Source organism: Eimeria maxima, genomic scaffold (genome assembly GCF_000499605.1).
Source record: "Eimeria maxima Weybridge genomic scaffold, Emw_scaff1131, whole genome shotgun sequence".
In the NCBI taxonomy this organism is placed as follows: domain Eukaryota; phylum Apicomplexa; class Conoidasida; order Eucoccidiorida; family Eimeriidae; genus Eimeria; species Eimeria maxima.
In genome coordinates this window covers 1-11,977 of record NW_013564153.1, presented here as the reverse complement: position 1 = coordinate 11,977, position 11,977 = coordinate 1, and the positions used below count along the sequence as shown (strand labels likewise).

The 11,977-nt window shown below is 53.0% G+C and overlaps 1 protein-coding gene across 1 annotated transcript; it reads right to left on the bottom strand.

Annotated features, from left to right (window-relative positions):
• Positions 1–50: 50 nt before the first annotated feature.
• EMWEY_00048980 (hypothetical protein, conserved) lies at positions 51–7,250 on the bottom strand (the record flags this gene model as incomplete). Its single annotated transcript, XM_013479428.1, has 12 exons — positions 51–500; positions 780–992; positions 1,254–1,351; positions 1,874–1,913; positions 2,217–2,624; positions 2,802–3,848; positions 4,172–4,480; positions 4,632–4,729; positions 4,986–5,127; positions 5,245–5,628; positions 5,967–6,422; positions 6,666–7,250. The coding sequence occupies 12 exons, from the start codon at positions 7,248–7,250 to the stop codon at positions 51–53; spliced, it is 4,230 nt and encodes a 1,409-aa protein (XP_013334882.1).
• Positions 7,251–11,977: the final 4,727 nt, after the last annotated feature.

Below are 11,977 nucleotides of genomic sequence, written 5' to 3'. Positions count from 1 at the left end.
TATATATATATATATATATATATATATATATATATATATATGCTGCATATCTATAATATCCGCATAGATGATGATGTATTTATACATACGCAGGAAGTGTCACACGGAATGAGATCGTCGCACCTTTTTGTGGTTAGCATCGCCGTAGCAAATCTGAGGAGTAGTTCGTTGATCTGCACCTCTTCTGCTGCAAACATAAGAGGCCCCATGAGCTCCTGCCGCACTCCTGCTGCTGTTGCTGCAAGCGCCGCCGCAGCAGCACCAACTAACGCGATAGGGTACCGCAGCCCCCAGCAGCACAGCACAGGGAAACTGCCGCAGACTGCCTGCGCTTCTTCGCCCTCCACGCTCAAGAATGCGCGGGCAGCAGTAGCTGCTAAGGCTTGCTGAAGCAGCTTTTCCATCAAGGGCCAATCTCCGCGATCCAGAAGCAGCAGTTGCAAAACCAGCATTGCACATGCCCTCAGCTGTTGCTGGACAACTTTACCCAGACATGGGCTCTGAGCACCACACCAGCACAAGTAGCAGCCTCGGACTTCCAATGACTCACAAACGCACCGTAAACAACGCGAACGACGAGGTGCATTGAAAAGTGCACGATCATAGGTGGTGGTCTATCCGCAGAACGGCTCAGCAGAGTTCAGAGAGCAGAATTCAGCACCAAGAGCCACGTCAAACCGGCAAACGCAGCAGTAGCCCTTCCGCAACATCAGCTGCCAGTGGAAGACAGAGGCAGGAAGCAAGCGGCAACAGCAACAAGGCAGCATCCGCCAAAATACCTGAGCCAATCGGGCCTCCACAGAGGAATATAAAAGCGGCAAGAGAGAACCGGCTATCTGTCGTGTTTGGGGAGGCGCCAGCGGAGCTGCCCCTACAGCGGTGCACAGGGCAGCTGACTCTAGCAGACAGAGCAGCAGCAGTGGCCGTTGCGGCTCGGCCACTTTCAGGCGCACGTCGGCTATCGCTGGTATGAGTTCGAACAACAGCGCAACCTGCAGCAGCAGCGGCAAAATGCAAAATAACGAGCAGCGCGCTGAGAATCCCCAGTGGTTCTTCGCTCCCTCCCCGTCGTGGGCCCTTGGCTCTCGCTAAATTCAGCAGTACCACAACGCCCGAATCACAGGGCATGTGCATCCCTTGTGGATGCTGTTGGCAGCTTGACTGCGTTCAGTTGGAGTTAGCAGGCCACGCAACTTTCGAGAACACATAAGTGTCTCTGAAACGTAAAAACAAGATGACGAAATGGGACGGACCTCGTCTTGCGAATGGCGCAGTGGGTCCGTCGCTCTGAGGACTCCAACGAGCATACGAAAGCCACAGCGTTGCAGCGCCCCCGATGGCTCTGTAGCGGCTGCCCAGAACAGAGAGACATACAGTGGCAGAAAACCACGTGCATACGTGCTGCATTGAAACAGACTCTTGCAAAGGAAGCACACAAGCGGGGACGGGGCAGGGGACCGGAAAAAGAGGCAGAGAGGGTATTCGAAACATATGCGGGAAAATCTTTTTACACGGAAAAGAATGAGAGGGGAAAAGAAGATTCCGCTGTTGCACAGGCAGAGAAACAAGGGGCAGGCACTGGGAGAGCACAAATGCATATACTTGCCAGACACAGCTGAACAGATATACAACTATGAAATTAGCTCTCCGTCTTCTCACCCATCTTGCTTCGGCCGGATATGCATTCTGGGACCAAAGGCCCACGAAATTTACACCCACGAAAGGGCGACATCACATCCATACACACGCCAAAATGACACAGACAAGAGATACGGGGGGGCAGAAAGATGAAGCAAGGAGCAACAGGGGCATGTAAGATATAACCAATGCCACAAGAGTGGACGACGGAAGCGAAATATTAGGAACCCCTCACCATCTGGATCAGGGCCAGCGCCAACTGCCCATCCGAAAGCCTGATGCACACCCGCATACGGCACAAACCACAAACCTGTGACCCTGAGGCTGAACCCCTACCGTCGCCTTGGATCCCTTAACTGCACAGGCAGACGGTTGCAGGGTCGGTAAGCATTTACAGAGATGCAGCCGGTTCAGTAGGTAGCTCCCGGAGGCTGCACCTCTCAACTAAACTGCCTGCAGTCACCATCCTAACCAACAACTTCCGAAGCAGGAACTCCATCTGTGTGAGAAAATGCTGCCTAGACAGTAGGAGCAACAGTAGCAGGTACAAGTAAAGCAGCAGAAGCAATAGGCAGCACCTGAAGAGCTGCGGCTAAAAGCCCCATGGGCAAGGTTGGTACGGGCAGCATCCCTGGTGGAAGATGTAGAGACACTTCTGGCCGTCCTATCAACAACGCGCCGTGCAAAAACGTTAGCAACTGCAGCTGTAGTCCCTCATTGTTCCCGTATGCTCTGAACTGATGAAGCAGCTGTTCGTACACCTGCGACCACCGGAGGGTGCTCCTGTTGCTGCCGTTGCTGGTGCTGGTGTTGCTGCTGCTTTGCACAACGATGCTGCGCAGGTATGCCAGGTCGCCGTAGTTTGGCAGGTCAGAAAAATCGAAGAAAGTATCCTGCAGAGGTTGCTCCTGTTGCTCCTCGCGGCAGCATGACTGCAGAAGCAGCAGCACCTTCAACAGCCTGCTGCTCCAGAGGTTGCGATGACTCTAAAGCCAACACAAGACGCAGCCACATATTCTGACCGCAGTTATCGCGGTTGCCCTGACGATTCCTACAGCTCCTCGTGCAAGGGCAACCGCAGCACCTACAATTGCACCTGTGGAATTCGTACGCTGCTTTCAGCAGCAAAACCAGCAGCAGTCTCGGCGGCTGATTGTGCTGACCTGGGCTAGAAGTAGCAGGAAGGGCCTCTGCAGCTCCCTATATGGGAGTTTTATCTGCTCCAGCTGTCCCTGATCCTGCTCCAGCAGCTCCTGCTGCTCGGAGCTGCGGTTAATCATTGCTTTGACGACGCTCAGTGCCCCCACTTGCACGCAGTTTGTAATGGCTTGGAAGAGCGGAGCTCTGAGGGCGGTTTCCACAAGGGTTTCGGTCTCTTGCAACCGTACTAACACCTGTTCCAGCTGACTCTGTTGATGCTGCTGCTGTAGAAGCAATTTCTGCTGCTGCAAGGCAGCGTGACGGTTAACGAGCACCTTCACAAGAGGCTGTGATATAAGCAACTCTTCAACCAAGCCCGACAGGATGTCGCGGAAATCTGATGGAAACGCCACAGAGTGTATCTGCAGCAGTAACTTCAGCACAGCGCAACACCGCGCAGCAACCACAGCAAGGGAGGCTGCCGCTTGCTGATTCTTGTTCGCTGCCGCTGCCGCCGCTGCGGTAGCAAACGGACCCGTGGCGATAAGCCACCGTAATAGGCGCGACAGATTACTGAATTGCTGCACTAGTTGCTGCAGCAGCTGCTTAGAGTCATAGGGTGCAGCGCCCTCGGCCCCAAGTACATGAACTGCCACCTGCCGCCGCTGTTCGAGTTGCCGCAGCTGTCCAGGCTGCTGTTCCTGCTGATCCTGTTCAAAAATACCTGCACGAAGGGCTCCTTGTAGCGACGCAGCCAAGACAGCTAAGAGCCCGTCAGTCTCCTGGACTTGGACTAGGTAAGTGGAACTCGACGAAGCAGCAGCTGCTGCTGCAGCTGCTACTGCAGCCCCCGTTAGATCTGCTGCGTCGGCTGCTGGTGGCGCTGCAAGCTTCTCCAGAGAGGCGCTCGCTGCGAAAAAGGTACGCAGCAGAAACGTCGGCCCTAGCAACCCCTGCGCCAGCCAGTCTTCCAACAGCTCCACCGCAGCGTCGCGTAGTGGCCGCGCCCCTTCTTCAACGCAACCAAGGCCCCCGTATAGCTCCTCAGGCCTCGACAGGAATTCGAGGGACTGCAAATGACAGGGACAACCGCCAAACAAGGTGGACAACACAACACCAGAGGAAGGTCCAAAAATACCAAAGACTAGATAAAGGTGTAACACTAGAGGAGACCAACATAGCGGCCTGCAACCTAGACGAAATTCCAACGTGAGCGGTTGGTGCACGTGCTTCTGCCGTGGTACAAATGTAAAGCGGCTTCAGTGGACGGGCGAAGCTTGTCCCATGCTTTATACACGCCAAGTAGAAGCAGATATTACTCCCGCATCTTCGGGGGCGTTACGGGAGGGGACCGTATAGCCAGCAGCGCTTGCATCACCAACAGGGTTCTTACCTCGGTGACGCTTGCCCTAAATACAGCCGGAGCGATATCCTGCATAAGGCTCTGCAGGCCCCCAACTGACGCAAAGAAAGTGCGGAGATCTTCAGATACTTGTGTTCTGAGAAGTCTTGCTTTTTCGTGCTCTGGCGCTGCGGCTGCTGCTGCTGCTGCCCGCGGGCCCTCCACCACCTCGGCTTGCCCACCGCCGGTGTCCAGCAGGAAGCCCATGCACCCTCGCACAGCACTCGCAATCAACTCAAGAGGAAGAGAGAGCATCGGCGAGTCTATTTCGAGCTCTCCAGTGCTGCGGTGGCTGAAGAGCTGCAGCAGCATCACATGCACGCAACAGCAGTACCACTTGCACGGGATAACCCAACCGAGCAGCAACCAAACTATCAGCAACAGCAGCTACTATGGGCGCGAAAGCTTCGACAGCAGCAGAAATAAAACGGCAGCAGCAGAAACAGCTGACCTTATTTTGCTGGACGGCAGCTAGCAACAGCTTCGAAATAGAACCCGATCCCATCTTTGCGAAAGTCCAGGGTTGACGGTCCGCCACCTCAGCGAAACCTACGACATTAGCAATAGTAGAAGCATCAGCAGCACCATTAGCACCTGGCAAGACGATTCGCAAAGGGTGAAAGGCGGGCCGATTAATAGTATTAAAGGCCCCGAGAGTGGCAGCACCACCACCCACCCCTGCAACTTTTCTTAGAGCTGCTGCCTCGCTGTTCCTACATGTGTTGTTACTGTTGGTGTTTTTCCTTGCCTCTAAGAAGAACTTTGAAAAGCTTAAATACAGCCCTCCCTGAATAGAAAATCCCACTTCTCGACAACTGCTGCTGCTGCAGCAACAACAGCAGCAGCTCGTGGAGTTGCTGTAGGGCCGGTAAGTCTCCCACATCGTGTGAGGCGCTACCAGCCCTGGCCTCGCACAATAGCAGAGCGCTCGCCATGTGGGCTAACAGCTGCAGCAGCACGCAGAACCCCACCAGCAGCGGCAGCAGGGCTAGAGCGCACATGTACCGCAAGCAGCAGTGGCGGTAGGGTTCCCACACAAGGAGGGTTGTTGGCGAAGGTCTCACCGTTGCCATGTCTTCCCAGGTGTCGCAATGTGCGAAAATTTCGCGCTGCATGCGTTCAACTTGCTCCTTAAGCCATTGGATCTCCTGCTGTCGGTTCTGTTGTTGCTGCGGTTGTTGCTGCTGCTGCTGTTGTTGCTGTTGCTGCTGCTGTTGCTGCTGCGGATATGGAAGCGGCGGCGCGTGGTCCCCATCACGATTGTACTCCAAATGCTTGTCCAGTCGCTGCTGCAGCTGCTGCTGATCCCTTAGAAGCTGGACATTAGCTCTGACGAGCGGCAACAGGCGGCCCGCAAGAGCTGCCACGAGCTGACTAAGGAAAGGCAGCAGCGCCCTGCAGACGGCTACGAACAAGTGCCCCCCGCCGATCCTTACAGTCACCAGCTCCTGCAGAAGCAGCAACAGCAGAAGCAGCAACAAACGTAGCAGAAGGACAGGTACCAACTGAAGCAGGGTGTTGGCAGTAGGTAAAATGATGCAGAGGAGTTTGCTGCGATAAAGGAGAGAGCAGAGACAACAGCCTACGTGAAACGGCGAGAAGACAGAGGAGACAGCGGAAGAGACAGAGGGACATGAGAAGACAAAAAGTAATTCACAAGTTTATCCAGACTCATGCCCTAGCAATCTTAGCGGGCTATGGGGAAGGGAGAGGAACATGTAGAGAAACTGCAGGCAGGGGCGGCAAAAGCCTCCGTGCCAGGCATTTCCTGCTGCGCCATGGTCACCTTCAAGATTTGCTTGAGAAGGTACGCGTACAGCGCAGTGTCTGTATCATCTCGTTGTGCTGCTCTCAGCAGTCGCACAATCGTTGTCTCGAGCAGCAGCATCAGCAGGGCTCCATCCGTTGCTACTACCTCGCGCACCGTCTGCTGCACCTGCAGCGGCCGCATCCCGCAGCCAAGAGGCAAGACGCTCCCCCAGGAAGAGCTGCAGCTGCTATAGCTGTCCAACATTTGCTGCACTGCCTGCTGCGACAGCACTTGTTGTAGTCTTGCTGTCGTTGCAATCGTTGTTGCTGTCGTTGCTGCAGCCCTAGCCAGGCGCCGCAGTAGTGCCACGTACACCTTCAACATTCGTGAACAGCGGGGAGCGCCCACTACTTTGTACAGGCATGCCAACAGCGCCTGGACGAATGCCAGTTCTCCCCTTAGCGCCTCATCAGCAGTATCGGAGCCTCTTGCCTGGAGTAGCGCGCCGCAAATACAGACAAACCAAAAAGCAAACAGCCCACAATCATGCAAACGAAACGAAATACGGGAGCACCTGTGAAGTGCTTTACAAGGCTACGAATTAAGCTTATGAACAGCCTTTGCCTCTGCAGTCTGTTGCTGCCTCTTCGTCTGACTCTATGCCTGTGGCCTCTGTAACCTCCGCAATGCAGACTTCTGCACGTCTCTGTTGCTGTTGCACCTGCTGCGTCTCACCGTGGATCTGCTCTGTAGTGCTCCCTTAAGCAGAACCAGCGCAGCAAATGGCGCTTCCGGGTCGTTGGGTACTGGCGGTTGCAGGTTCCCAGTGAGCTGCACCAGCTGGTCTGCTGCCGCTGCTGCTCCCTTGGCGGAAACTGCTGCTGCTGCGGCTGCCGTCGCTGTACAGCGCAAGTAGCTCTGCAGCAGCAGTGTGAGGTAGCCTGGGGACCCCTGAAACGCCATCAAGGACATCTCAGCCTGCGGACGCTGCGACGGCGATGCGGTGTCAGTGCACAGAAGCATGATACAACTGATCGCGAATTCCTGAGTTTTTGGGTCCCCTAATGAAGGGCTGGCGTCGGTATGTGCTGCTGGTGTATCTCCACCTGATGCCATGGAAGCAGAAAGTGCTGCATTATGCGCTTCAGAAAGGACAGCCAATTGCTGTTGGCAAGCCTCTATCGACTCCAGCAAATAGTACAGCTCAAGCTGCCAAGCTTCAGCATTTGGGTCTGGGCCAGATACAACCTGCTGCTGTTGCTGCTGTTGTTGCTGCTGCTGCCTTCGAGCAGCATCTCCTTGGAAGCCATTCTCTTCCATCTCGGTCGCCTAGTGGACAGTAGTGCTCAGGGGTTAACACAGAGCTGAAAGGAGTTGCCAGTCCGCTCCAGCAACACGACGGTGCCTGGGTGCGAAACACCTGATGGTGTACTACGGATGCTCTTGGGAAAGGCGGGGACTGTGGGGGCCTCCGCTCCTGTGCCTCCGGGGCCCCCGTCCTCCGCCCTTCCCTCCTCGTTGCTTTTGCCTTTCTTGCCTCCTGAAATTGAATTCACTGCATGTTGCTCCTCAACCCCCGAGAGTGTCCCTGGGACTCCCTCAACAAAAAACAGGAAAACAGATGCGGACAAGAGGTAATGCTGTTTTCGTGGGGGCCAGGCAGTGGGAAAGAAAGGTAAATAGGATGCGACAAAAGACACACTTCAATAAATTCTACAGGAACACCGATACAAATTAGGGAAAGAAGGCTAAGGCTCTAAGACTCCTCCGTGGACTCTGGGGCTCTGCTATTACGCGCATGCACGAAAACGATTGCTTAGCGGGCCAGCAGCGTTCACCAGTGCCTCGAATATGAAAAACAAGCTTTACTTTAAGAAAAAGCTCTTTATATGTGGCGGTAGTGGAGTGTGTTGCTGCTAGTCAGGGAACACAAACAGGCTGCTCGACGGGTGCTCGACGACATGCGCTGGAGTTCAGTAACTACGTTTAAGTCGATGACCAATTACCTACCGCTTCAAACAAACTGCAGGTACCTCAGAAGTGTGTGTGAATATGAATTTTACGTAGCGACCTTTCCGTTGTGGGTGCCATGTACTTGTATATCGGTGTAAACCCGGTGCTCTTGGGCGAAGGACGTGTAACAAGGGACCTCCGTCTCATCCGAGGGCTATAATAAGCGTCAATGGAGCACAATACTGTACATGAGTTACTTATAAGCAGATGAACACATCCAACCGTCCCGTGAATCCCTGAAAGCACCACCTATAGCCAATGGACCTGTGTGCGGGGAGGCTGCAGCATTGTCTTGTGTGTGTTGTGTATGCTGGCAAGTCTGCCTCCGTGCAGTGGATGCAAGAATCCTTACCCTGCATTTACCCTTGCAGAAGTTCTTAACAACTGCCTACGGGATCTGCACACAACAAGCAAGGAGGCTTAGTTGTCCTTGCATCCTAGCCTACCTTGCATCCTGCCGAGCACAGTGATGCGTTGTAACTCGTGGAAGCCGGCATCCTATCCCGCAGGTCCGGTGCTTTAGCAGAGAAGATCAGCATCCTGGAGATTGATGGAGGAATTCAGCAGCTTTGTAGGGACTCTTGCATATTTGGTTCAACTGCGAATCACAATAGGCCTCGGACATGATACAGAACCCGCGCTACACTTGAGACATCGGAAGGTTCACAAGGTGCAGATGGGAACGGCGAACGCCACCCGCACCGTAGGGCAAGCCGTTGCACAACCTGGAGTAGTATCGAGAGTCGTTAATTCACAGCCGGTAGTAGTAACTGAAGGTCCTTAGAAAACTATGATGTATACGGAATAACTCTCTTCAAACTCTTCCCACATCTTGGTCAAATATCAGACTTTTTCTTCCATTTCACAGCGATAATTGCTCAGGATCCGTACCTCTGTTGGGGGGGAACAACCGTCGGAAGCTGCGTCGTGTTGGATAAAGCTCAATATCTACAATTTCTGCACCTTCTGCAACGAAGAGTGTCATTATATCAAACCAAATTCATGGAGAATGCCTTTACCTTTGCCTGTCGTCCATACATGACGGTCGCGGAGATGCGAAGACAGCGGAGGTGTTTCGTGCCTTTCCAGAGCTGTATTATCGGTTCCAGAAAACACCGAAGGAAGTACAATTGCTATTTAGAATTGGAGGCACACGAATGGTGACTGTGTCTGTGCGGGGGTGCTGCTTCTCTGGAGCACACCCGGATTGAGGACTCTGGCTGGTACGTGCTGCGATGCTCGTTCATCCCTAGGTCGTAGGGGAACAGGCTCTGACAAGGTGAGGAGATCTTAAACGAGGAAAGTTATTGACATTGTGTTACTATCGAGAAGTATGAGTATGTCGGAGCTTCTGCACCTATTGATCCTTATGGGGATATTCCGAAGAGAAATCGGGAGCCTTCTGGGCAGCGGAAAGGGAACAAAAAGGTGAAGGAGTTGGTTATGAAAAGATGATTGAATTCTGATGGATCAAAGAGAGATCAGAGACGATCTCCAAACCTACCACCGTAGAAGACAAGGAAAGGCATGTATTTGGAAACGATCCGGATATTAGGCATACTTATGGATGGGTTACGAAGACCAGCCTAGCCCAGGGAGAAAGAAAATGCAGAATGCGCCAGCAGCCGGGGAAGCCGGCACTCAGAAGGCCGGAAAGACGTATGGAGCGGTGAAGCAGCTTCTTTTACAACAAGCAATGTCACAAAATTACATTTTGCAGACGTATGCCAGAATCGAGTGACTTGGAGAAGCAAAGCTTCGCGAAGCCCCGCCAGGCCAATAAACAAAGCAATCAGGGAAACGCGGGGGCCCCTACGCAACCTCCTGAACATTCATGGGGCTTAAAAATGGCTTCAGCTCCACCCTCAGGTGAAGCTGATGCTGATGACGCACATTCATAAATGGATCATACTACCATCATTGAGGACTGTTACATCGGACCAGTTCATCACAAGTTAACCCTAGACAAGCAGGCGATGACAGAGCATAGGGCGCAGATGCACCGTCTGGCACCTTCTCAGGATGTATGCAGAGAAACGAGGCGAGAGTGCACCTGTCAGCGTTTCCGCCGGGTTTTGCTTTTTCTTGGGTTAGAGTAGTGGATGAAATGTCCCAAAGAAAATAGGGCAAAAAGGTTTAAGCGCAGTGAAGAGGAGCTGCGGGTGACGACGGAGGAACTCACGCACCCGTCTTGAGAGTCGTGCGAAAACCGTGGTTTTGGGGATTCGATCCAGCTGAGGCCAGAGTAACAGCAAGAGTGAGCACAAGTGGAGGAGGATCTCTCAGCTATGCTAACTAACAATGAGCTTCAGCGGGGTTGCCCACCTATTGAAACTCAGTGCACTGCATCACCCTCTTCCCTGGTAGAGTGCCAAGCTTTGTTCCAAGGTATCCGCGATCCCCACATCTTCAAAAGGAAGTCCAACGGCAGGCAAACGAACCACTGTGAAAAGGCAAAATCTAATCGTCAGTTAGCGCATTTGTGAAATCCTCAACGATGACGAAGAAAAACGCCGGAAGGTGACATAAATGTGTCGACTTCAAACCTCCCAATACGCTGAAACGGAAGTTCAGGGTGCAGCGAATCGACACACTGCTTGATTGTTTCCAGGTTTCACCAGTATACTTATCATCTGACTTCGCTTGCTTATTCTTGCAGATTTTGCCCTTCCCCGTGATAGGCACAAGGGTGCGTTCCAAACCCGCAGCCTCAAGTCGAAGTACATACCCCTGGGACGCATGAATACACCTGCAGAACTCCAGCGGCGAGTCTGTGACAATTAGTTGGGTCCCACTAATGGAGCGTCAATGTCCATTTACTTGGATCCATTTACTTGGATGACAAGATTGGGTTCAGTTGGAACCTACAGTACCTAGGTTGTGTTCCGCACCTGCAGGACAACCAAGCGGTACTACCAAGTGTTGCCCGAGTCATACATACTATATACGGATCACCGCTTGTGCAGTGAAGCCGAAACGACTAAGGGAATAGGTCTAGTCTCCTGAGCTCATGGACACGGAGGCCGAAGCTGAAGCTGCGGGAGAGGAGGCGGTCCAAGATGAGTTGCAACGTGCCCTGCCGCAACTGGTTCTACTACACATATCCACAAGTAATCACAACTACGCCTTCTTACCTGCATGCGCTAACACTGTAGACAATTGTTTAACGCGCATGGTATGGTTAAGGGCAGGTTACCTACTTGTGTGCAGGTTGCGTGGGAAGGCGACAGATGATTTGGTGAGACAAACAAGCCTTCATGTGCCAACCTTGAAGAGACGCTGGTACCTGCACAGCACACGTGACCTGGAACACGCCGACCACGTCACCTGGGACCACCATCAAACTGCTTGACGAACCCCGTTAGCCTTCGACCCACTAGGCTGCCATATGGCGTCTCACCAAATATTACCTAGTCCATATAAAGAGAAGAAATTTTGCTGGCACACAGCTGATAAAGAATCCGCATTCGAGCGGTTACACTTTGTCAACTGCTGCAAACTCAGGGTGGAGTTTTGAGGGGAACATGGCGCACCACGGTTCCGTAGCTCAGCAGGTTAGAGCGTGTGGCTGTTAACCACAAGGTCGCAGGTTCGAACCCTGCCGGTACCGCACCTATTCACTTTACATCGAGGAGATATGTACATTTCGGAGCCGTATGCTCCATGCGCCAGGTTTTGGCCTTTGTGACCAACGCGGAGTTCACGAGCATTTGAAGAAGGATAAGAGTTCTCCACAAAGGGATGCGCTCATAATATGCTTCAAAACAAACACATTGCTCATATATAGTGCTCTCGCAGCTTTGCAAGATGAAGAGAAAGAATATTCACGCGTAGCCCCCAATGCTACTGAAGAATCCGCATTCGAGCGGTTACACTTTGTCAACTGCTGCAAACTCAGGGTGGAGTTTTGAGGGGAACATGGCGCACCACGGTTCCGTAGCTCAGCAGGTTAGAGCGTGTGGCTGTTAACCACGAGGTCGCAGGTTCGAACCCTGCCGGTACCGCACCTATTCACTTTACATCGAGGAGATATC